This window comes from Rhagoletis pomonella, unplaced genomic scaffold, assembly GCF_013731165.1.
Source record: "Rhagoletis pomonella isolate Grant_MI unplaced genomic scaffold, Rhpom_1.0 Rhpom_scaffold_00004, whole genome shotgun sequence".
NCBI lineage: Eukaryota > Metazoa > Arthropoda > Insecta > Diptera > Tephritidae > Rhagoletis > Rhagoletis pomonella.
In genome coordinates this window covers 5,238,172-5,264,487 of record NW_023458558.1, presented here as the reverse complement: position 1 = coordinate 5,264,487, position 26,316 = coordinate 5,238,172, and the positions used below count along the sequence as shown (strand labels likewise).

The window sequence follows — 26,316 nt, the reverse complement described above, 5'->3', positions numbered from 1 at the left end:
TTAGGCTGTTATGCGAACAAAGTTATAATACCCTTGTGCACAAGTGCGCGCGGGTATAAAAATATGCTATGCAGAAAGTGGAACTAGCAGCTTTTACCGCGGCGGCGACGATATATGTATGTATGTATATGTAGCATCAACATTTTTGTTTTCACTAAACGCCCTGCAGCAATAAGGCGGCCAATTTTCCGTTAAGGACTAGTACTTCACTGGTTAAAACTTGACTGGTCCGAATTGGACATTTGCTTGCATCGAAAATGTCAGCCTTCGACCAGTCCCCAAGGAACCGGCCTGGAGATAGACGAAAAGTATAGTTTGGCAGTGACAGGGTGATGTTGTCTTGCAATTCAATAAAAAAAATTTAAAGAACACCACCGTGTAAATGTCCCAATCGCTTGGTCTGGCCTTGATGCAAAGTGAACATTTGAACACGCATTTACATGCGAGGCTGTAGCTCAGTGCGCAGAGATGCTTTCCACTATTTGTTAGCTTTCAGAAGGGTCTGGGTTCAAATGCCGTCGGAAGCAACGTGGTTATAAAATGACAAAATTTATTTATTTTTTTGTGTTTCCGAATTATGAAAAAGCTTCTGCGAAGTGCAGAACGCAATCTTACTCCAAAGAAAAAAATCTCCAAAATTGGACTAGTCCAGGACTATCTTATGGTTAGTTTTGATTGGACTGGTCCTTTTCCAATGACACGCCAATGCTAAAAATGGCAGTTGAAACCATTGGCAGGGGAATTATGAGGGACTAGTGCTGCTAACAATAGGTACATCTGAGGGCTAACCTAGGGTGAGTCTGAATTGCTGCAGGGCGCTTTTGAGACATATGTATGTATGTATGTATGCAAGTCGTGAACTCAAGTAAATTTGCGCGAGTTAATTTGCCTTTGCGAAATCCTTGTTGTATGAAACACGAGAGGAGATAAAATGCGTCAACTGATTTGTAATAATTGGAGAAATGCCCTCTTTAAGTGACGAATTAAATAAGGCCAGTGTTGCCATATATGAACTTTTCCTACCAAAACTGGTAAGTTTTTTTTTCTATTTGGTAGTTTGGTAGGCTACATTGGTTTTTGGTAGGTTGCACGACAATAATAGTTATTAGCGAAAAATAAAAAAATATGTATCTTCTAACATTTTAGCAACCTTGTTTACATGAATATTTGACCGGTGCGTTGTTATAACGGCGACCGCAAACATGTAACATGATTCGTAAGTAAAAGCGTACACTCTTATTATTGCCAATATACAATATGAGTATGTATCTATTCTGATTGAAAAAGATGCCTGGTGGAATGCTCTACGACTGCCCAATACGATCAGCATAACAAATGGAGATCTTCGGGATCATTTGAAGGTTCTCAAGCCATCCCTGGATGATTCCTAGTTATCCTTCTACAAACTCTACAAGGTCAGAATTCCTAAAAGATCGAAGATGGACGACAGAGTACTGAGGTAGGCGTAATAGAACCAAGATTCCAGAAAATTTTCTCAGTGGGCACATACCCAACTATGTGTGTTCCAGGCAGAAGCTTTCGAATACGAAGTCTGTGTTCGCGAATGTCTTCACTGAAGGACAAATGGGATCAGAATAAATATTATGTCTTAAAGCCAGACAGCAAAGGCCTTAGACTCTTTTAAATGGCATCAAGACTTGGGCAGAGTTTTAAAACTCTTATGAACCACCTCGGAGCTCACAATAGCCTAACGCTGTGGTGGATTCCGGGACATGAAGGGTTTGAAGACAACGAGAGGGCTGACTGTCTCGCAAAGCGGGGGGGCTCAAATACGCTTAAGCCTTTCTGCGGTATACTTAAAGGACACGCTGCAGAATTACTTAGGAACTGGGGAGAATCTCACTGCAGAATTACTTAGATAGAAACATATTTAGTTGACGTAAGTAAACTCTTTCCTAAGTATAGAAAATTCTAAATTACGCAAATATTCTCATGAACAAAATTGTTGTATTTTCACACACTTAATACATACCAGTATAAATTAAAGTTCAAAGTAAACGGGCATTAACCTCCACAGTATTTTGCGTATAGGGGGAAGCATTTGTCATTTTCTTTGTGCAAATTACTAGATCCTAAGAAAGAAACAGCATTCATTCATAGTATTTTATCAAGGCGGTGTTCTTAGTCAACCACTTAAAAAATATAATTGCTATATGTATTTAGACGGAAATTACATATTTTCTTTATTAATTTTGTTAACATACACCAACTGACGTCATACTATAATATACCTACATATTTACGGGTAGGTGTGTACATGCATATGTATATACATACATTTGCCTCGCCATTCCAGACTATGCCCTCTTTAATAAGTAATCATCATCGGTACGCGTCTGTGATATGACTCACTGCTTTCTGATCTCTGCTGGCAATTCATATACACTTAGTTCTTGTGTGATGATTCCATCTACATACATACTAATCCAGCAAAGATCGCGACTACTCCATGCAAGCATGTAAAGAGTACACTGTAAGAAGTGTTGCCAACTTTTGAATTTCAAAAAGCACCAAAACTTAGAAAAAAAAAACGCGTTTTATCCCACTAAAAGCACACAATTTTTTTGAATCAAATGATACTTTTTTTGTAACAGTTTGTAGTTAACAAAATTAAAAAAAATAAACAATATTTACAAGTATAAATCAATACAAAAAAAAACTTTTTCGATTTCATAACGATTGATTAGCCTCTACACATGCTATTATGAATCATGCTTACGAGGTAATACGGAAGTACTGCACATTAAAACTGGTATACATATCTCTATAAAGAAAAATCGAATCGCAACAAACCAAAATAAATTTTTAAGAGGAAGAGTAATACTAAATGATGCCTTAAGTAAAAAAAAATTTGTTGTTTTCATAATATTAATCTCAAATATCTCCAAAAACCGTATTTTTGGCACTTTGAGGTTGGGACATCACACGCGCTAGAGCAATTCTGGGGCCATATTTGGATTCAGCACCAAAATATCGACAATATACGATGTGTTTTACTCAGGTGGTAACTGTGTAATCAATCAAAGAATTTAAAATTATCTAGAAAAGAAATACTTAATTTAAGAAGAACGTGTGTTTGCAACTTCAGCTTTTTATCAATCATGGTTGCATTTTAGTACATTTAAATTTATAGATTCTTGTAAATTCAGTGCCGCCACAGCTTTAAATATTTTAAATAATTTTCTGTTCTAAGTACATATCTATGGGAAATTTGAGTACCGAAAAAAAGCACTAAAAAAGGCACCAGGCACTAAAACATTTTTTTTGCGTTTTAATTTTCACAAAGTTGACACCAGGTTGAAAATTATAATAAAATTTTTTTCTGAAAAGATTTTGATCGGCAAAGGAAAAAATGAAATAATTAGAAAAATGATAAAATGAAAAATGAGTTTCGCATTTGGAAGCTGCAAAAATACCAGATACCACTGCAAGGAGGACGGTATACATTTTTTCAATTTACAGCGCTTCCTTTTGTGAGACCAAAATGGTTTGAAGCCAGCGGCTTGTATGTTCTCAACATTTTGCTACCACGGATATTAGCATTAATTAATTATTAACTATTGTTATTCCAAATAAACGACGAGATGCTGTGCCAAATATCTTTCGAGAAAATAACGGCATTCCAATATCCGTAGACGAGGAGGCGGAGATAAAAATTGGTTTCCGTCTCTACGATTATTTAGTTTTTAATTTTTTTTAAATAGCTTACAGAAGAGCATGAAGAAAAATAATTTCTCGAAAACATAAGTCCACTTAACGATATCGAGTTTGATGGGCTGGAGAATTTTGCAGGTTACCTTGTGTCGAAAATGGGTCTGGCGCAATTCGGTTTCAGAACGACTGAAGGGAAAGTTAATAATTATACTTTCCTTAATTGCATATTTGAAGGAGGTTTTTATAAACCAAGTGCTGAGTTTTTTTGAATATTTTGGAGCATTTGAACACGAAATTTATTGAAACGTTTGGTGATAAATTAACAAGTTCAAATGTAAAAATAAATTTATTGTACAATCCAAATGTTACTATCGAGAAAAGAACTGTAAAACGTTTTCTTTTTTGGTAAGTACATTTTTTCAAATACGAAATTCAAATATAAAGTTAAAAGAGAACAGAACTAAATATGAAAATAAGAAGATGAGAAAAATGACATCTTGATGGGCTTTTTGAATTTATTAAATAAAATCATTTAATAATATCAACGCAACATACATACATACATGTAGATTAATTTTCAGTTTTGGGGTAGGGGTGAGAAAATACCTCAAACGTAAGTACATATGCCATTATCCATTGTCTTTCGAAGATGTATGTATATTATGTACTAAATTTATTTGGTTTCGTCTAAGAAGACTAAAATATTCACACCCATTTGCTGAGAAAGAAATTCCCATCTCGAAATTCCCTAATTTATTTTTAAATATTAACAATATGGTAACGCTGCTAGCAACATGAACAATTATGAAGCTCAAAAATCTCAGTATCCGTCAAAAAGTTGTTTATTGAAACAACCTTCCTTTTTTTTTCAGGGTTACATTTAGTTCAGTAAATTGTTATTGCCTGCTACTATGGTTACAATGTTTTTCAATGAAACTGGTGAATTGGGAGCTATCAATGAAATAAAAAAATTCTCAAAAACTTGTCTGTAAATTCCACCTTGAATTCTAGCTTAACGACATATAACTGAAAATTTAGAAGTTATAAGTTATTTTTATTACAGTCAAGTTATTGTTGAAAATTAGTCATCGACATGGTTGTCAATTTCCTTTGAAGCCTAAGAGAAGGTTTGCTCGGGATGTAAAAGTTGATTTTTTCGCATTACAGTTAACTACTACAGGTCGGAAAACTTTTTAAAATTTGCAAAGTAACAAGAGTAAAGGAAAATTTCTTGTTTGGAGGATGAGCAGCCAACTGTTAAAAATGTTATGATAGCTCGTACATAAATAAAAATAATTTACTTCAACTTACGAATACTTATGGGAAATGGTATCCCAATTTACCCTGAGGAAAAAAACGAAGTATCCCTCAAAATTTAAGGCGAAAATGTATCCAATTGGATACATATGTATCAAAACGGCAACACTGCCAATGATTTTTGCAAAGTTACTAACATACATACATAAGTACATATGTACGTATTTCTCGCTTATTTAAATATCTTAAGATTCATTATGCGGTATTTCCAGCATATGTTATTCGTGGCTGTTTTTTTGTTTATTTCAATTTGTCACTAGGATTGATAAATACGATTGATAAATACATAAATATTACATGTACATATGCACATCTTCGACTTAGAGCACAAAGGTGCTAAGTCCACTTTTTGACAGATATTGTACTTGGTACTAGCAAGTGTTTTGGTACACCGTATTTGGGTAATAAAATGAAAACGGGTGAATAAATATTTTCCAGAAAAAATTTTTGGTACATACATACAAACATATTTAATGTATAATCGAATGGCTAAATATAAAAGATAGAACACTAAATTCGAATACCCTTATGGGTCGATTACGGATAGCAACGCAACCATGATTTGGTTGCCAGCTGGCAACAACAATGAAGAGAAAATTTTTGTTGCAAATAGCAACTATTGTCAGTTGCTGTAGAGTTGTCGATAATCGAAATTTGACAGTGCGGGAACCAGCAAGTGGTTGTAAACAAGCTGTGCTAGTAAAATGAAATTATTAAAATAAAGAGTTTTAGATGAAAGTTTGCAATAATGCTAAGTTCAGTGAACTATTTTTTGAAGAGGTGGAGCAGCGCATGAACGCGGCCTCAGTCAGGCGACATTTAAGGAATAATTGCAATCCTCTGGCGCTACTGCCTGCACTGTAAGCAAATTTAAAAATTTGGTATGTCCCTAGGTTTAAAAGAGGTACTCAAATTGATAGAGGAAAACATTTTCAATCAGTGTTTTTTTTTTTTTACACCAAAAGCGTGCACTCCGAGGGAACTACAGTTTCGAGTTATTGCTTTGTTGTTATTTTTAAAATATTGTGTAAATGCAAACTACATTGCAAATACATTGTTAATATCTTCCAAACTAAAATACTTGATACACTTTTCAATTTTCGATCCTACATACGCTCTAGCACCCACAAAAATGTAGTTGCTTGATTACACACTTTGTGAACCGAAGTCCGGTTGCTATCGATAATCGACCCATTAACTTTCCTTCCAGTAGCGCTGTAATTTAACGTTTTTCGACAAATCGATCCCAATTGCGCCCCCAACTAAAATCCTGTATCCGCCACTGAAGTGCTGGCTCATAACTTGAATCATAAATGACTCGTAAAAGATTCATATAAGTGTCAAAATTTTTTTGTTTTTGAAACTCATATTTTATACCCAGCTAGGAATCCTTTCGGACTAATATATTCTGAACGCTCAGAATATGTTTGCGGGGTGTACATGTTTTCAAATGCTAAGTTTGAAAAAATATTTTAAAATTATTGTTTTGAAATAACATGAAGACATTTTTCGGATACGAAAAATTAACACAAATGAAAATCGTAAAAACTTTCTCTGCTGGCTGGGAAGCGTATGTGCATACACACACACATAAACATTTCCACTCCACCGCAAGTCATATTAACAGCGATTCGAGCGCCACCTAGATGTCTAATAGCAGCTTGGCATAACAGCGCCGCATCAGACAACTGCTAAGCATTTATCTACATATTTTCGCATCGTTCAGTTCAAAACACCTCAAATACACATCGGGTTTAACATGGCACGTTAGCCGAGTGTGCTTAGCGTTTGGAGATGGCCGAGGCTATTTTGGCATCTCGGGTTCGAATCTCAATGGAGGTAGTTTTTTTCTGGGAAAACAAGAAATTAATAAAATAAATATATGCGATTTATATTGGCATAATGTACCAACTAGATTTCATTTGGAATCTACCAATGGATGGCTCATTTCCACATAGATCGCAGAACAAATATATACCGGGTTTATTCTCTCAGTTGCTACATTTAGTTCATAAGTGATAGTGCCATGAGAATTTCCCAACAATTTTTATTTATTTTATTTTTTTTTAATAAAAGTTATTTGGAAATTAGGTCATACTATTAGGAGATTAAATAAATGAATTAAGCATACAATTAAGACATTAAGTATTATAATATACATATATGTTTATCAATCATTATAATAAGAACTGAATATAACATTAAAAATCTATGTGTATTTCTCATATTTTTAGCTACCACAAATTTCGTGGGGAAGTTTACGCAGAGCGTACGACGAATTGTGCAAGATGTCAAGGACGAAGGAGCGCCAAGTAAGAAAATGTCATTTTTGGTTTATGTTTTCTATTTTAATTCGAATTTTTACAGGTGGCATGACACGCGACGAGGTCATCGATACCAATGAACGTTTGAGAGCTTTACGCTTACGGCTAGAGGAGTCCTATGATACAGCCAAGAAGGCGCTTATAACTCTAATGAATAAATATGGTGATTCGAAGAGCCAACGTAATGTGTTCCAGCGTTACCCAATGTTAAAAATAATGATAAAAGTGAGTAAAAAAATTTTATTTTCCTAAAATTCCATGCAAACTTTCGGACGACAGGCGTGGAACTTTTTTTTCAATAACAGATCTTAGAAAAAAATTTTAAAATTATTATTTACCAATATATTTAACAAGTAGGTACTGTTTAAGTATAGAGCAAACTCATTTTTCACCGCTAAATAATATTTAATTCCCCCATCAGGATGTCATTCGCTTGGAAACGCAATATTGGACGTTGATTGATATACCTAGACAGGAGAAGCAAGAAACGGTGCCGTCGTATGTAATGCGCGCTTGTGCGATCATGGAGAAGACACAAAAGTCTGGCGAGGGTGTGAAGACTTCAGCCAAATTAGCTGAAGAGGCAGCGGAAAGGCGCGAGCGTATGGAACGTTTGGAATGTGAGTGCATTAGCATTGTATACATACAGATAAATGATAAAGACTTTTTTATATATATGTAATTGGAAAATACATATATCTTTTAATTTATTTTTTTCTTGTTTTTTTTGTTTTGTTTTCAGTCATGACCACTGCACAAATCGAGCACGAGAATACACAACTTATAAACGATTTATATCGACTGCTGAAAAAATATTTAGGACTGCGGCATTTAATCCGAGTGCTCAAGGTTAGTGAAAGATAAATATTTGTTAGTTAGTATTCGCGTATCATCTCAATTGTACAATAAAAAGCAAAAATAATTGAAGGTCAAGAAAAATTGCCTTGAAGTTTTCAAAACACTTTTCATGTAATAAAAATCATTCTTGGAGGTAAGAAAACTACGACAAGAATGGGAAAATTTATTATATCGACTGCTGAGTGGAAGATCGACCTATCTCGGCAGCCAGTTCGAAAACGCCCTATCTCAAAAAACTTTTCTAGAACGACCTATTTCAGAATTTTATTGAAAAACACCCTATGTCAGAATTCGGTTCAAAAACGCCCTATCTTACTTCAAAATGTGCTGATATAGGGCGTTTTTGAAACGAATTCTGAAATAGGGTGTTCTTGAAAAGTTTTTTGAGATAGAGCGTTTTCGAACTAGCTGCCGAGATAGGTCAATCTTCCACTCAGCAGTCGATATATGCTTGTAAGAATTATAAATATTTAATGATTTCGAATGAAATTTACCACAAAGGTACGCGGCCCTTCCAAAAAAATTTTTTTTTTACTCAATACCTAAAAATGTGACTAGTACGAGATAAGTCAAAAAAAAGACCATGCTGCTAGCACCACCCTGCATTTCAAGACATGAAACGAAGTATTTACACATTTCCTTCTGTTCCAGCGTTTACTTTGTAAAATTTTACTGTTACATTTTATGTACAATGTCCATTGTACATATATATATACTTACATAGGTTGGGTTAGGTGGTTGCCCCACGTGTCATGGTCTTACTTAGACAGTTAAGAGATTGTGATACCTTTGTGATACCACATTCTGAACATTCTCCAGAATCCTCTCCATGAGCGCTAATTCCGTGCTCTCATCTCCAACGTCAACCCCACGAAACAGCCTCTCTACACTGTAGATGGATCCTCCAGAAGAGCAGCCGTCCGCAATGCTCTCAGCATCCGGTGGATCTGATTCTCCAAGCTCTATGTTAACGGAATCAGCGGCCTCCCTGCTTACCTCCCACGCTACTAGAGGCTGAGAGTTATCAACTTCGGATCCGGTCGGCAGGTTTCTGAGGACCACCTTCTGGAAGCCATAGCTTATGACTCCCTTGGTATCGCCGAGAGCACCAGGTACTCTGCATTTGGCAGTGAAGAGCATTGCTCAATACTCAAAGGTAAGGACATGATTGTACTACCACCCACTGATAAGGTCTGATCATGATTCGAGCACGTCCCTGCACCAACAATACGGAGAGAACGGACCTACATAAAACTCTGAACTCTAAACTGAGGATAGCGAGTCTCCAGAGTCTAATACAGCACACCTTCTGACCCAACTGACGTCAATTGGAGATGCCAAGTGAAGTCAAGCGCTTCCCTATCAGGTGTTCCATCGCTCCGGTATTGACCGAACCATCAGAATACAGTTCACATTGCGACGTCTCACAGCGTGACCCTATAGACAGTGTCTTTCTGCTTTACGGCAGCTTTACCGCCGTCGTCGCATGAATTGTTGCTGTGGGTTTGCCAAGATCCAATTATTTGCTCAGTGGCCGTACGTTCAGAACGAAAAAATTTTTTCACTTGGATGCAGATAATAGGATGATTATGATGTTAAGTCATTGAATACTAAGCAGATTTAACACACTGCAAAGTCGATCAGCCTTAATCCGTTAGAGGAAGGTTCGTCGTGTGGGCAGAATTTTATATCGGGACGGGGCACCGTTTACAAGTACGATTTAGGAGCTCATAGAAGTTATCTTTGACCTACAGTATTTTTCTTGCGTTGGAGCAGGCCGAAATTGAACGATGTGTTGAAGAAACTCGCTTTGAAGTGGATTGTGGCGAGGGTACTTATATTTGGTGGCGAAGTATCTCTCCCACCGTAAATCCATAATATGCGTCGCAAAGTCCTATTTTTTCTTACCGTACCATTTCCACTGCATCTTTTGGACATCAAACAGGTGAAGGTCTTTAAACTATAGCAGGTGCACCCCCTGTCGATCAGATGCAGCCCACTTCAGTTAGCCCTTAAACCGAATAATTTTGAGTGGCCCCGCCAAAGCTTCCTCACTTTGGAATGGTCGTACAGCTGCAATCAAGCAAGACCCAGAAGACTGCATAACGATCATTTCACTCGATTGCCCACTTTTCAGGTCAACCAGCAATTTCTTAGTCTCGACAATCACTTGATTCAATACCTCTCGGTAAAGTGTTTTTAGGAATTATCGAATTATCGATTTGAAGTCGATTATTTTATTTTAAAATTGATTCGCATATTTTTCGTTTCAGGAGGAATATGGCAGCTCAAAAATGTATCCGATTTTCCCGCGCTACACAATGCTCAAGGATATGATTAAGGGCATCATGCACGATCCGGATTATATGGAAGTTTGCCATGAAATAAATAACTGAGTGGTAGACTAAAGAATAAGCCGAGTGAAATGTGGTCAAGGATGCACCATCATACATACATACATACGTATGTATAAGCAGCAAAAAGATGTTAAAATATTATAAAGGAAAAAAAATTAATACACATGTGCAAAAATTCATAGCATAGCAAAGTAATCAAATAAAAACACAAACAAAGTTACTAAGGCAAAAGTAGTCGACTTGGATAAGGGGCTTTAGTGGCTTAGTTTTTAAGTTATATACATTTGGTAAATAATGAAATTTACTAAAAATACATACACAAAATGGCTTTAATAAGCAGTTCACTAGCCAATTTAAGTTCTTACTCGTATAATGGAAATATTTTATAGGCAAGAAAACAAAACGCATACTATACAAGAATTTAAACAGTGTTCACTGGTACCTACATACATGAAATACACATACATATACACTACATATACGGTGGCAATAATGTAAATAGGACAGAGACATTTAGCAAGTTTTGGCTATTTTTCTTTGTTTACAAAATTTTTATTTATTTTTTTTTATAAAAGTGTGACTTAAATACTTTCCAAAAAACCCATGTAAATTAAAATTTCAAAATTTTTTTGAGACCGCAGTTTTATTGCACATTAAATTTTAGCATAAACTGCAAGTTTGAAGTAGCTAGGGCTCATTGTTGATTTTTGGCAATTTTTTGTTTGCACATTTTCTCCATACAAAGTATATGCAAAGTATGTTGGACAATTTTTTGTATGTATAAAATGAGCAACACCTATCTTAAAAAATGGCAAAAATAAACGGTCAGTTCTGGCTATTTACATTTTCCCTTAGTGCTCACAATGTTTCTAAGAAATCGAATTGAAAAGCTCAAAATTTTGATAAAACTTTGTCGAATTTTGCTAATTTTACTAACATGGTTTTGGTTAGGCAGCGAGCTACACTTTCATAAAAAAATACTAAACATTTAATAAACGAAAGGTAAATAGCCAAAGAATGCTAAAATGACCCTTTCCTATTTACAATTTCGACACTGTACATATGTACATACATACATACATACATATATACATACATATCTGCATACAAACATACATGCATGCTTACAAATATTTTTTGAAAAATACGTATTTGCTGTTCTATCTATGTGCATATAAAATTTACCTACATTACTGCCTTTTAGGTAAGTAAAGATATCAAAACGAGCTTTCCACTTGGAACACTTGCCAACTTAAATGCCGAAATTCGTACATTTGGCAAGCCAGTTGCAAGGACAGGCATAGTCAACCACAAAACCACAACACAACTACTACGTACATATATGTATGTATATATATGTATATACTATATATGGTACGTGTATTATACAAAAACACTAGCAAGATTTAGGTGAAACATACATATACAAACATACTTGGTACACAAAAAGTAACTACTTTTAGTAGCTCAACTTACTTAGAGTTAGTATGTACAGGCATACATACATACATACATACTATATAGAACATACCAACAAATACAAATACCACCGAACAAAGAACTATAGTAAATCGGACGTCAGCCAGTATACTCTGGCCCTACGCTGTGGTGGCCTGTAACAGCTAAAGCTGTAAAATACAAATAGTAAATATCAACAAACACTTTTACTCCTACATATAAATGTGCGCTTAAATTGCTTTCTAAAGAATTTACTATCTACAAACGACATACCTACAATAAAATACTAACAAACATTACAACAAGCAAATTGTTAAGGATAACAGCCTGTATATTGGGATTCATCAATGTACATACATTTACATACATACATATGTACAAGTAAATACCAGTATTTATACACGCATAATTTTATACTAACAAAAAAAAAACATGCATGCCTATCTGTAAGTGTGTACTGACAATTAAATTTATAATACATGTTTACAAATACATACATACATACATACATACATACCAATGTAATTTACGCTACATGTGAGCATACCTTCAAATAAATTCACAATATTTATAGCCACAATTGTAACATGTCATCCCAGTGGGTAACTTAACTTTGCATAAAGACACATTTAGTGGAAAAAAGAAACATTCGAAGAACAAAAAAAAACCACATATGCCCAAAATTCAACAATTGCGGCATATTAGAATATTAAAAAAACTGTCTATATCTATAGTTTTTATAAATAAAACACCAGTATTGGAGGTACATAGCATATAGCAAGCTATGATATTTCGGCAAATGTAAACAAGAAATAATAATATATTTAACTACTGTTTATACAAATACACATAAATGTTTTAGATAATTTAAAAAAAAAATCCATAACAAATGGCATAGACACAAACATGCATACATACATAAATATATATTAAATTATAGATAGACAATATAGAGGAATTATTCCTGGAAATTAAACAAAAATCAAAATTAATTAAAAAATAATAATTGCATACAAATAATTAAATGTTAAAATTGTAGACTAGTAAATTTTTGTTGAAATGTTCAGCGAGGAATATATATGTATATGTAATACGTCTATATTGATAGTACATTCCCCAACATCGTCGATATATTAAAAAAGAAAGAGAGATCCGATAAGAGAATGTACTCAAAATAACAATTTCTTATTATTATTTCTTATTGAAAAACCATTTACACGAAAAACTGACAAAAAATACAATATTTGTAAATCTACGATTTCGATAAGTCTCTTTGCATCTGAAAGGTAGTGTCTCAGAGGTGGTCCCATACTAATCTAGTTTAGATCCGATCATTGGATCATGAAAAAATTAACGGTACTCCTAAATTTTTATATGAGAATTGATGTCGGTTTTGTTTTTGCTTAAAAATTACTTGTTATAAAAAAATATCAAACAAATATTTAGCTTGAAAAATATTGTAAATATTGAAAACGAAACACCATTCATCCATTTTTGACCGCCACTGTAAGCGGCTTGAAGGAAGCATGGGACCACCAATTCGTCATTCTAAGTAGTAGTTTACGAATATGTATACACGAATCCTTTACAATCACAAAAATTGTCATAGGCTGTCTTTCTTTGATTTCGAATTGAAACCACATTGCGATCATATTGTACTAGCAATATAGATGTATTACATATTGCATATATAGCTATAACTATATTTACATATATAATTACAATATATACCATACCTAATCGTAAATAAAAATCAAAACGTTTCTGTTAAATTTATATTGCAACTCTGATCATATTAGAAAGTTAATTGGTTACTTACACAGAGAAATTCTCGTTTCCAAATTTAATATTTACATACAGATGTTCCTTCCTGCCTTTCTTCCAAGCTCGGTCTGCTGATTTTGCTTGGCGTTGGTCAAATGCTGAAAATAATTGTAAGACAATTTGAATTTATTATTTTATAACCCACAGGAATTGGTTTTTTTTCAATTTAGTCTTACCAAAGCTTTTTTTTACATCAAAATAGTCCACAGTATCAACAATGTCACTTTTTATTTAGGTGTTTAGAAATTCTAAATTAGAATGCCGATAATATATTTATTTTATCGCCTTTTCTGAAGATTGAAGTAGGTTCTTTATCTGCACACAATTTTTTCGGCAAATAATGTAAACATATAAATGTTTTTCACTATAATTAGGTAGTTTTTTTAATTCAATTGCAAAACATTTTAGTTTTGAAACTTTTTCATACTTAGTTAACTGAAAACAAATTTACGTTTTTAGAAAGTTTCACATTTTATTTTACTTCTTGAATATTTCGCCTTATCCTGAGTTTCGCCCGAAAAAAAAAAAATCACCCGAAAGTGAAAAGTGAATCGGTTCGGCGAAAATGAAACTCATGATAAGATGATAAGGCACAATTCGTTGGGTCAGTATTCTAAAATGTTTCATTTTAGTTTTGAAATTACGCATTTTTGGTATTATTTTTTTCATTTCGTTTGTTCTCCTTAATCCAAAATAACATATAGTTATTATAACGATCGTTTTTGTTTTGGGAATGTTTCGTTTTAAAGACGTACAATAAGATACTGCATTTTAAATTTTGTATGAAGTAAAATTATTTCAAAAAATTTTATTTTACAATTCCTTTTTACCAAAAAAAGACAAAGTTTGGAATTAAAAAATATTCGTACCATTACATTAAAAAAATAGCCAATAAATTCATTTCCACATGGCATTTCTTAAATTCCTCCAAAATTTTTGTCATTTCAATGCCTTGGGGAAATTCGGCATACGTTTTTTTTCCAGCATTTAAGCCACACCTATAGGATACAATTTTATTCAAGAATAGAGGCTTCTTATTTTTAGTGGGATTATCTTTCCGAGGAAATTAAGAAGGAATTTTCTCGATTATAAATAAATAAATAAATATAAAAAATAAATTTTTTTTTCTGGTTTTTAGTAAAAATTGGTTGTAAAATGAAGGCTCCGGCGCATTATGAACATTAAATCCCAATTTTGAACCACTGTGTGCTGGCTTCGTTATACAGTATAAATTATGGTAAACGACTTTTGGTAGCATCCTTGAAAAGTATTTGGCTTCATTTTTCGATACAGCAGGGGAACTTTTACAATTAAATAATATAATTAACTGGTAAATATTATATTTAATTGCGTACGTATTCCCAAATCATTTTGAAAAAAAAAATGTTTGCCTATTTTACGTTGGTTAATATGGTCACCGTACGCATACCGCAAATCGGAGTAGAAGCTCGACCAAACCCTAGATAACACATTGGGTCTTATGCATAAAAAGTGAGCTTAAGCTCCGACTCGATTCTCGGTGCAAATTCTTGAGCTTGAGCTCACTCCATCAGTGCAAAAATTGAGTCTGAGTTGAAGCTCTCTTTTTATGCACAAAGCCCATTGTGTAATTTAATATTATTATTACATTTCGATATTGATTAAGTAATAATAAAATCTTCTATTTATATCTTCGTTCAAGATGAATGAGTCAGCGTAGTCTGGAAGGATTATATGACATATAAAATTTCCTTAGATATTTTTAATTAAATCTTATTTAAGCATTTTCCAATAGAAAATATGCTAAAAAGTAAAAAAAGTGTTTGCGATTATATTCCAAAAAAATCAATTCGTTTCGAATTCCAAATTTATTCTTTCATAATGAAGACAGTGCTTTGTAGTACAGTAATTCTGTTGCATAGCGAAGAAGCTAACAATGATCCTTAACTTATACAACTGTCAATGAAAAATCAAAAGCATAAATTCCTAGTTATTACTAAAGCATATTCATATACATACATATGCATAGTTAAGCATGTACAAAATTATTGATAGCTTATATATACATAAATATATATGTATGTACATACATACGTACATACATACATACATACATATTGCTAGAAGGGTGTCGGTAAGTGTCGTATTGTTCGAAGTATGTCGTAAACTTTAAGCGGCTAAAAATATATCGAAGAGGTTGGCAGGATACCAAGAAAGTCATATTCAGGCAGCTTATGCAATTCACTTCCAAATGAATTCCCACCAAAACCACTCTGAATTCAAATTGAATGGATGGAAATTGGGTCGGAACTGGATTACAGAACCTGCAAGATTGTGAATTCTCAGACTATTAAAAAAAGTTGTTGTGCTTTTAATGGCCTTTTTCTCAAGTAGGTTTTGAAATTTATCTGCCCTTTAAAGACAAATTTTATTTTGAGTAAATGTAATTAAAGGGCAGATAAATTTTAAAACCGACTTGAGAAAATGACACTAATAACAGGGCAATTGAGGCAATTGTCTTTCATCTCACCACAGTCTCTCGAAAGACAAAAGTTTTTCGTAAAACAGTTGTCTATTTTGACAACTATCTTACAGGGCAATTCTGGTAATTGTCTTTCACTTCACCACCTATTCCCCTATTCTGGCACTTATCTTAAAAGCTCTTTACTGTGCTTAGAAAGACTATGCTGTTCGCCTTTTAAGTTTTTTTAATTAAAGTAAATTTAAAAAACATATATTTATCTTTTTTTTAAATAATTAAAAGTAATAAATTAAATAAAATTAAACAAAGCAAAAATAAATAAAAGAAAGGCTTTAAAAATTAAATGGAATTCATATAAAATCGCTTCTGCTTAATTAAATAAAAAGAAAAAAAAATTTTAAATAGTTCCGCCGCCCGAGACTCGAATTCGTGATCTTTCGACCGGCACGCCACGCCTATGCTCTGCTCACCAGAGGGCAGAGAGAGCTTTTACTCTGCACCTACATATAAAAAGTGTATAGAAAGCTTAAGAGAGCCCGCGGCAAGGCAGTGCCCATCAGTGACATACAGTAATAAACCTTTTTGAGTACTCCGGGGGTAAAACCTGATCAGGGTTGATAATCAGAAGGAGCATAAATTTTGCTGATTCAGAGTTGCATACAAAACTACTGAGGTATGAAGGGAGCAACGACCTTACGATGTCTGAGTGGTACATGTTATTTTGTAAACAAACACTTTTCTTATAATTTTAATATATAATTGCTATTTATTTTCCAATATTGAGATATCCAGCTTGTAGCCAGAGGCAGTGGCATGTGAGGATCACTAAAATTTACTCATCATGTTGGAGCAGCGCCAGGCAATGGGCAATTGAATGTGCCGGCTGAACTTATGACCACCATAACCTGAATTTATACGGTAGCAATTCAAGCAATTATTATTGTAAGTGTGTATGATTCATATTTGCGACATTCTCATCGGGGTCCAATTGGTGAAAAACTGCGAAAAGGTTTATTACTGTATGTACTTTGCTGCTCACTCGGCTATTGCGACTATTGGAGCTACGCGAGCTAAATGACATACAAGTGCTTTCTCTCTAAATAGGTTTTCACCACGATCGATGGTCTTACGAACTATCGTGCCATCTGTCTTTCATTTGTCTTACGAAAGACTATATACTATCTTAGCCAGAATTGCACTGTAATTCCTCTAAACATTTATTTAACCGTTTTTAAGACATGCGAAAATACGACATCTAATATAACTCCTTGTAAACCACCTAATTGTAATCAAAAACTAAATATATACATACATACATACCAATTATCGTTAAATACAAAAAAAAAAAATATATTAAATTATACGCTTACTTAAAAGAAACGCAGAGTTTTGTTATGTCGTGATTTTCTAAAGCAAAAAAATAATAGTTTAACAAATGAATATAAAATTTATTACGCAATAAATTGTTTAACATAAATTAGAATAATTAATAAGCTTAGAATATTAAAAAAAAAATATATATATATTTTATAGTTAACTAAAAACAAAGCTTTCTTAGCAATAATACTACACCACTTTTGAGTAAAACATATACATATGTACATACATACATATAATAAATTCGCATATAGTGGAAATGTTAAATCCTTAGATAAGCATATTGCTTCTGCATTTAATTTTGTTATAATTTTATTATTTTGACGCGTAAGAAATGCTTACTCGAGATAGGAAGTTTTGTTAAAAGACGCGACCTTTTATGAATATATTTAGTATAAATATTCGAAAAAAAAACTTAATAAATAGTAAATCATACGGTGTTAAAAAATAAAAATAAAAAAATGTACGAACTTTTTAAGTGACCTAGTAAAGGTCTTAGAGCTGGCCGCCTAATTAACGCAGCTGTTTTCAAAATTTTTCTAACGCCCTCAAATTCTCAACTAATTCCTAAAAAATCCTTTTCGGCACTAGTGAAAATATAGTGCAGACTGTTGTAAGCTCCAGACTTATTCCAACAATTTTTCACTACATAATTTTGTATGTGAAATCGGTTTATTTACGAGGTTTACGCGGTTACGAGGCATTTACGCGTTTCTCTGAATATCCAGAATATTTCTTTAAAGAGTACATAGAACTCTGCGATGGACCCTTGGTGTTTATCATTAGCCTTGGCAGCCCAGCCAGTATCAAAAACGACGCCTAAGTATTTTAGAGTCTCCATCTCATCTTTGCAGGAACTTCTTTTTTCCCTGTCAGTGTTTTTTTTTTGAATTGTGTAGGGTCTGAGTCCTAAAGGATTTATTTAATAATTGCCACCCATTACCAGGTATATGTAGTTACTTTCTAAAATGTTTTACTTGCTGGGAAATAGAAAATTTTTAATTAATTTCTTACTAAAATTTTTTATGACGAATAACAGATTCACGTTTTTAGTGGATGTTTATTACAAAAATAGTTATTGAGCTTGGAAGCTTTAATTCAAGCTAACTGCGTAATTACGAATAATACCTGTTTACATTTGTATGTACATTAGACCGTACCGGAAAATAGTTTGACTATGAATAAGAAATTATTTTTGGCCGAACTTTGGGGTCGCCTTTTTATATTTTTTTAACTCGACATTTACAGTCGGATGTTAAAGCAATGACACATATATTGTTGTTCTTGTCTCGAGGAGACAAATTTTTTCCAGGCCAAAGTTCAATGACCTCAAATAGCCTGTTCTGGTAGGTACTAACCCGCATATTTCAAATGTAAGTAATTTAAAGCTCGCCGAAAGTGATTAAACTTTTTCTATAAGAAAGTATTTTGATTTGAAGACAATTAGAATTTTTTTTTTGCCGAATGTAGTGGTCGCTTTTTTACATTTTTCGTCATATATCTTCTATGTTTCGAGGAGAATTTTTTTGTTCCACAGTTCATTGACCTCAAGTACCCCCTCATTAAATTAAATTAAAGCTCACCAAAAATCATATCACATACGTACATGCATACAAACATATACATATACGAGCAGTACTAACTCACAAAACTCGAACATGTAAATTATAAAAAAATACCTAAAACTTTTGCAACTACAAATAGGGACTTTTGAAAAACAAATTTACTACTATCTACATACAAATTTTTTATCTGATTTTTATTTACTATCTATTTAAATAACTTGGTATGAATATTATAACTGTACAAAAATCACAAATTCAAGAGTTTTACACAGTATGTACAGTTTTATATACATACTTCTACATATACATATTTCTTAAATTATGAACCGATTTTTTAATACACATATTCAAATCTATAACACAACCCACCAAACAAAACTCAAAGGCTCTTCTACTCTAAATATAATAGTTCAATAATTTAAAAAACATTATTGACCAAAAAATAAATGCATTAGAAGCTTTTTTTTATATTTTAAGTGCATAATTAATAATATAAGAAATAAAAAATATACAAATATTACAATAATAAATAAATAAAATAAATCAAAAATATATTGATACAAAAAAAAAAAACACATTTATAAAGAACTATGTATGTAGTTACTGCGAAAAATTAAATTAGTAAATACCGTGAAGCTAGCGAATATGAAACTGAAATCTTACTGTAACTGATATTTGGAAAGAAACACTTTGTAAGCGTGAAATAAATACCTTTTCCATTTCTATGTGTCTAACTGAATGTGCATATTTGGATGAAACTAATAAAACTTACTGAAAATGTTGGAAAAGTATTCGTGTAATTGATTTTAGATTTTAATTTATAGCAATACGATATAATTTTTCTTCTTGCTTGTCGCTGTAGCCGCCTAAGCGATTCCGGCCGAGTTCATTTAATGCACGACTGTATTCTATCTTCTGCGCCAATTTCATGTGCTTCTCCATCCAGTCTTTCCATCATAGAGGATGCCTTCTCTTACCTGCTCTGCTTCCACCTGCCGATACTGGGCTGTATGCTGTCAGCGCGATAGCGGATGTGCGCCATGACCAATCTAGAGGAGCCGTTGTATTTTAGGCTGATGAAAATGTCCAATTATACATAGTTTAGAAATAAAAGAGGTTAATGCTTTGCATTCATGCAACTTGGAACTCAGCCTTAATTTGCTGTACTAAGTACTCGTATGCCATTGGAAAGCTCATGCAGCCAATTTTTCCATCGACTGCGGTCCAAAGTCGCCCTTGTAGGCTAGAGTTTAAAGCTGTCAAACTATCGATAGTCAAGTCCATCGATGTTTTACGATAGTCTTAAGGGTGACTGTCGATAGTAGGTATAGACCCATTTTATATGTTTTTCTAAATCCATTTATTCTTCGTTATCTTGCTTTTATAAATTTGTTCATTTTAGCGGCTCACGGTTGCACTTCAGTATCGAGAAATATTGCCAGAAATTCCATCGCCATGTAAACAGTCACAAAGCGATTTCAGAAATTTTCCCAGCAATTCGTCTCTCGGAAATAAAAAAAAAAAATCTTTCGAAAGACACTTTACATGCAAGGTGCCACTGCTCTTGCAACTGCTTTCTGAAATTTCTCAATTTGACATTCTTTTGAAACATACTGCATTGCCACGTCTGACAAGCTCTTAAGACGCCAATATAACCTCTGCTATTTCCACGTTTAAAATTAAAAATGGCGCTTTTAGAAATAATGCCATTAGCCAACTAAATAGATCAGCTAGCACGGCAACCGTGTATTTGTAATTGCATATGAGAAAAAAAAATAATAATAGTTGATAACGTCATTTTTTAATCGGTTCTTTCATTCACACACATGGTTTCATTCCGTTTCATTCACATGGCGGCGAAAAAATGACATCACTGCAAAAAATAAATACTTTTTTCTCGCACACCGTCCTGGGTGATCTTTATTCGTTCGTTCATGAAATAATGCCGTCAAGTTTTGCTCTCTTTGAACCAATACGTGCGAATTTCAAAAGCGCTACGAAAGAGAATACGCTATCAATGAAACGATAGTGGCGATAGTACTAAAACTATCGACAGTTATTTCAAGTGACCAGACTATCGATACTATCGTCGATAGTTTGACAGCCCTACTAGAGTTATCATTCATTGGACTTGAACGACATAAACTGTCAACGTGGCAGCTGTGGCGCGAAGGCTCTGATGTCTTTGATAAAATGTGGTCCTTTTTTTGTTCGTTCACTCTGATCGGTGCCGGTTGTGTAGTGAAGTACGGGAAACAGCAGAGCACAGTGTGCCAATACCAAATATAAATCTGAAAAATGGCTACAAAGTGGCAAATCACAGATTTTAATTTGATATATAACTAGTACTTGTAAGTATGTATCCTTATGAGATATAATCATTTGAAAATAACAAATATGGCGCAAAAGTGCTTAGCTTGCCCATAGAGGGCCCATTAATGATTCGCCACAAAAAGTTGCCTGCAGAGGCCGCAAGTGCTAAGGTGCATGTCTTTGCTAAGTAAAAACCAACAAATAACAGGAACGATTATGTTTAAACAGAGAGTGGCAGATGCATAGAAATTTTAAGCAAAAAAAATTTTAGTTACCGCTTACCAAAAGAGCTCTAATATGAAGGATGGCTAATGTGACCAACTATTTCATAGCTCAAAGAAGTACAGCTTGGGTTGGGTTAAGTTAACGGAGCGAGCCGATTACGGAATTTTGAATGCAGCTAATTTCGATCCCTGAGAGCTCAGTGTTTGTTCAGAAGTGCGAGCCAAAATGCTTTCAACTTAGCCTCGCGAAGGTTGGACAGTGTAAAACAAAGTGTGAGGATGATCCCACTTCATCTTCCTCTTGACGATTGATACAAAAGGATTAGTTGAAATTTCTAGTCTCACCGCATGAATCCCAATTGCACAATGGCCTGTCAGAACCCCTATCACTAGCCCTTGAGAGGTAAGGTGTTTTAAAGTGCCATATAAAAACATTTGCTGCAGCAGAGCTTTTGCTTTTTATGTCACAAACGGACCCGGTTTCCCTTATCCTAATAGTAGTTCGTGCTGCGACAATTCTGCCTGCAATATCCGCAGGCGCCGTGTTCAAAATATGTATTTTAAGCGTTAGTGTAGGTGTGGTTAATAATGCTCCGCTAAGCTCGGCCAAACATTAACATATGTGTAAGTGCCAATCTATTATTATTATTATTATTATTAATTCCTGTTTTACAATTGAAGCCTTCTCTAGTGAGTTCCTCCAGACAAGGGCTCTTTGAAACAATGTAGGCTTAAACCTGGTTTCCCAGAGCTTATGAATAAATTTGGATGAGAAACGCCACCGATAGCTCCTCTACAATAGTACAAGGCAACCGACACCTTTTCTACCCTTTCCTTGCGGCTTCCACGATACCCGACAGCCCACTTTTTCCAGTTCCTCTAAAAAGTCGTTTACAACCGCAATCCTGAGCAAGGGAGACTTGTGGACTGCTTCTATTGACTCTGTCCTCAGTGCAGACGCCCCCTCCCCCCTCCTTGGTAACGAAGAAGGCCCCTACTGCATAATCTTCATTCGTAAAGGATTCCTCTGACCACTTTCCCAATGTGTGCAGGGCGGTATTCGCTCTTCAAAGGCAGCCACGAGGAACCGCGTTTCTTATGTAGGCCTAAAATCCCCAGCGGAAATATGAGAGCCTTTTCCGATCTTAAATTTAATTTTCCTCAAATATTTAGTTTTTTTTTATTTTAATGTTTTTTTGTTTAGTCACCGTTTCAGCTCCGTTTAAATTAAATAGCATAAATTCCAAATAAGTTTTTGATTTATTATTACAAAACTTGAACAGTGTACAACAAATAAACTCTACTCATTAAAACAGGAAAAGACAACTTAAAGCAAATGTTATTCAACGAATACAATAAACAATTTCTTTAATGGTTGCATAATTCAATGCTGCAAGTCACTTAAGGACTTCCACACGCTCCTCTTTCCCTTTCGTTTGCATTCACTTAGAGTGCTTTGAATGATGCTCGCTAATGTGATGTAATTTACTCTCGTCCATTGGTAAAGAATCCACCGTCAACGCCGAACTCTTCGAACTGGAACGTGAATGTGAATGCGAACGAGAGCTGCGGCTGCGACTGCGACTCGAATTCTTTGGATACTTGACTGGTCTGGTATTGCCCGAGCATTGCATAACGAAGCGGAACTCCTCGATGAGTTCGGTTTTGAAGGACACCTGTGCGCAAGCATTTCGCCGCAGGAGAAAAATTAAAGAAATTATTAGATTAAGTAGAATAAAGGAAGTGAATAAAAAGCACACAAAGTCAAACATACATACTTATGTATATCAATGTAAGAGCTAGGTTGCAGCAGGGAATGTACGGGTGATGGAGGGTCTGTTAAAAGGCGTACATACCTTAAAAATAATAGTTTAGGGTATGTGAAAAGAAAGTGCCTTAGATGTATGAAGTAGTATTGGTGAGTATGCATTACGTAAAATTAAAAAAAAACAAGTAAGAAAGTCTAAGTTCGGGCGGAGCCGAACATTAAATACCCGGCGCAAGTATTAAATATGTTTTTTCACCTTTCCGAAACCTTCCGCTAGATGGTAAGCCGGGGTGTATCAATTTTGAGTAAATTAGCGTCCTTCAATTTCGAAATATTGAAGTTTCAAGCATTTCTGAAATTTACCGTTATATGAGAAGCGGCCGTTTTGCTTATATGTGGCAAGCACAATAACCACACCGAGTTTGGTACAAATTGGTAGAACGGTTACCGATATACATATATGTGATCATAAGTGGGCGGTGCCATGCCCATTTTCCAAAATTTTACCATAAACGTATTTCTTGGTAAAGAATTGTTGCAAGTATCAATTTTGAATAAATTAGCTTCAATATTTACTGATTTATCGAAGATTTTGTATTTCTCTAAATTACCGTTATATGGGATGTGGGCGTGGTTATTGTCCGATTTTAAAAAGTTTCGGCGATTTTTTATGCTGTACCAGGGCCAACAACTGTGCCAAGTTTGGAAGAAATCGGTGCAGCGGTTACCAAGATATACACATGTAACCATAAGTGGGCGTGGCTACGCCCATTCTCCAAAAATTTATAATATTCTTATTTTTCGTCGAAAAATTATTGTAAATATCAATTTTGAGCGAATAATCTCCAGTAGTTACTAAAATATCGCAGTTTTCGTATTTCTGAAAATTACCGTTATATGGGAAGTAGGCGTGGTTATTGAGCGATTTTAAAAATTTTCGGCCGTTTAGTATATTGCGCGAAGGCCAACAACTGTGCCAAGTTTGGAAGAAATTGGTGCAGCGGTTACCAAGATATACACATATAACCATAAGTGGGCGTGGCTACGCCCATTTTCCAAAAATTCATAATATTCTTATTTTTCGTCTAAAACTTATTATAAATATCAATTTTGAGTGAATTATCTTTAGTAGTTACTAAAATATCGCAGTTTTCGTATTTCTGGAAATTACCGTTATATGGGAAGTGGGCGTGGTTAAAGTCCGATTTCGCCCATTTTCAATACCAACCTACCTTGGATTAAGGGAAACCTACATACCAAATTTCGTTAAGATATCTCAATTTTTGCTCGAGTTATCGTGTACACGGACAGACGGACAGACGGACAGACGGACGGACAGACAGACATGGCTTAATCGATTTCTTTTTTCATCCTGATCATTTATGTATACATTTGTCTATATCTATCTCGATTCGTTTTGGCTGTTACAAACAACCGGTATGTGAACAAAATTAATATACCCTTGTGCACAAGTGCGCTCAGGTATAAAAACCTAATACAAAAGGCTAGAAGGCAACATATAAAAGCGAAAGTCAATGCAGTCATCACATTTTTTTTTTAGTTCGCTCGCTGTTAATTTACAAAGTCGTATAAGTAAACATGTACAGTTTTATTTTATATTAATCACAGCCCTCGGATGCTATTTTAGTCAATTTTGTTCGAGTTTTTATATCAGCTATTATCTTCATTAATTGCCTGATTCACCAGATTAACATTTTTTGAGATAGGCCAACACACATATTGACAAATGCTTACGCATGCATTAGGGTTGCTTGAAAAGTTCTCCATCAATATTTGCGCTATCGTCTTTAGAAGAGATATTCTCAGAATCATATAGTATATAAAGCTACATATTTAATTTTTATTATTAAGTTTTCAAAAAAAAACACAATTATCGTTTGACCATAACTACGAGTGATGGCTGTTTTATTAGCTTTCCTGCTGAACTCCAAATCTTGTCTTAATTTTGCCCACATTCCCAAAGAGTGTACTATGACGAAATTTTTTTTTTTGTGCTAGAAGCAAAATTTAATTTTTTTTTCATTCTGAAAACTATGGAAATTCCCTCCATTTGTGTAAGAAGATAAAGAAGCATAACACAATTTGTAAGCGCCAAAATATATTGTTATTATTATATACAAACAATTATTATTTTAAGTGTTCCCAAGCATGCGCGTAATCAAAGTTAGTAAGATTTTAAAGTTGAAAATAGATATGCATCACAATATTTTTGGGAGATTTCCGAAAGGAAATTTTTTTATTTGATAGACATTTTTATTTTAACGATTTAATATCAATTTTAGGAAAAAACGTATTTTCCCAATGTAAAATACATACAGATATGGGAAATATCTTCAGTTCTGCGGGATGGCAGGAGGAAAATTCTGTTGGAGGAAACTACCACCCTAATGTACAAACAAAAATAGGGCACAGCCTAAGTATGTGAGGTTGCATAAATTATTTTGTAGAGAGTAAAAACGCTCATTTTCTCTTTTATAAAGCAATCGCATTTCTGGATAGTATATTTCAGGACGAATGGATAAGGCTTGAGCCAAGAGCTTCGGTAAGCAAATCACATTTTTGGCAGCAAATGTCAGTTACGCGGTTTTGCAGAACGACGATACGCGATTTTGTACTTTAAACGACGATATGTACATATAATACGAGAAAGCATTTTTTTGTAAAGTTAATCAGATCTGCGCCGTTGGTTTCCGAATAAGGTTGCCACATGTTTATTAATTTAACTTCAACGTTATTGATATTTGTATAAAAATGTGGGACGAAACCTGTCGGTA

The 26,316-nt window shown here is 34.2% G+C and overlaps 2 protein-coding genes across 2 annotated transcripts in view; one reads left to right on the top strand and one right to left on the bottom strand.

Moving 5' to 3' along the window:
- LOC118737304 overlaps positions 1-10,935 on the top strand; it is a 169,993-nt gene extending 159,058 nt beyond the window's left edge. Inside the window, exons 3-7 of the mRNA XM_036467719.1 lie at positions 7,227-7,304; positions 7,360-7,541; positions 7,738-7,936; positions 8,059-8,165; positions 10,448-10,935. Of these exons, the coding sequence (XP_036323612.1) occupies positions 7,227-7,304; positions 7,360-7,541; positions 7,738-7,936; positions 8,059-8,165; positions 10,448-10,570 (689 nt within the window). The 3' untranslated portion in view covers positions 10,571-10,935. The remainder of the gene's footprint in view (positions 1-7,226; positions 7,305-7,359; positions 7,542-7,737; positions 7,937-8,058; positions 8,166-10,447) is intronic.
- A 12,123-nt stretch (positions 10,936-23,058) lies between these two features.
- LOC118738369 (glutamate receptor ionotropic, kainate 2) overlaps positions 23,059-26,316 on the bottom strand; it is a 26,666-nt gene continuing 23,408 nt past the window's right edge. The window contains exon 15 of the mRNA XM_036469291.1: positions 23,059-23,429. Within this exon, the coding sequence (XP_036325184.1) occupies positions 23,196-23,429 (234 nt within the window). The 3' untranslated portion in view covers positions 23,059-23,195. The remainder of the gene's footprint in view (positions 23,430-26,316) is intronic.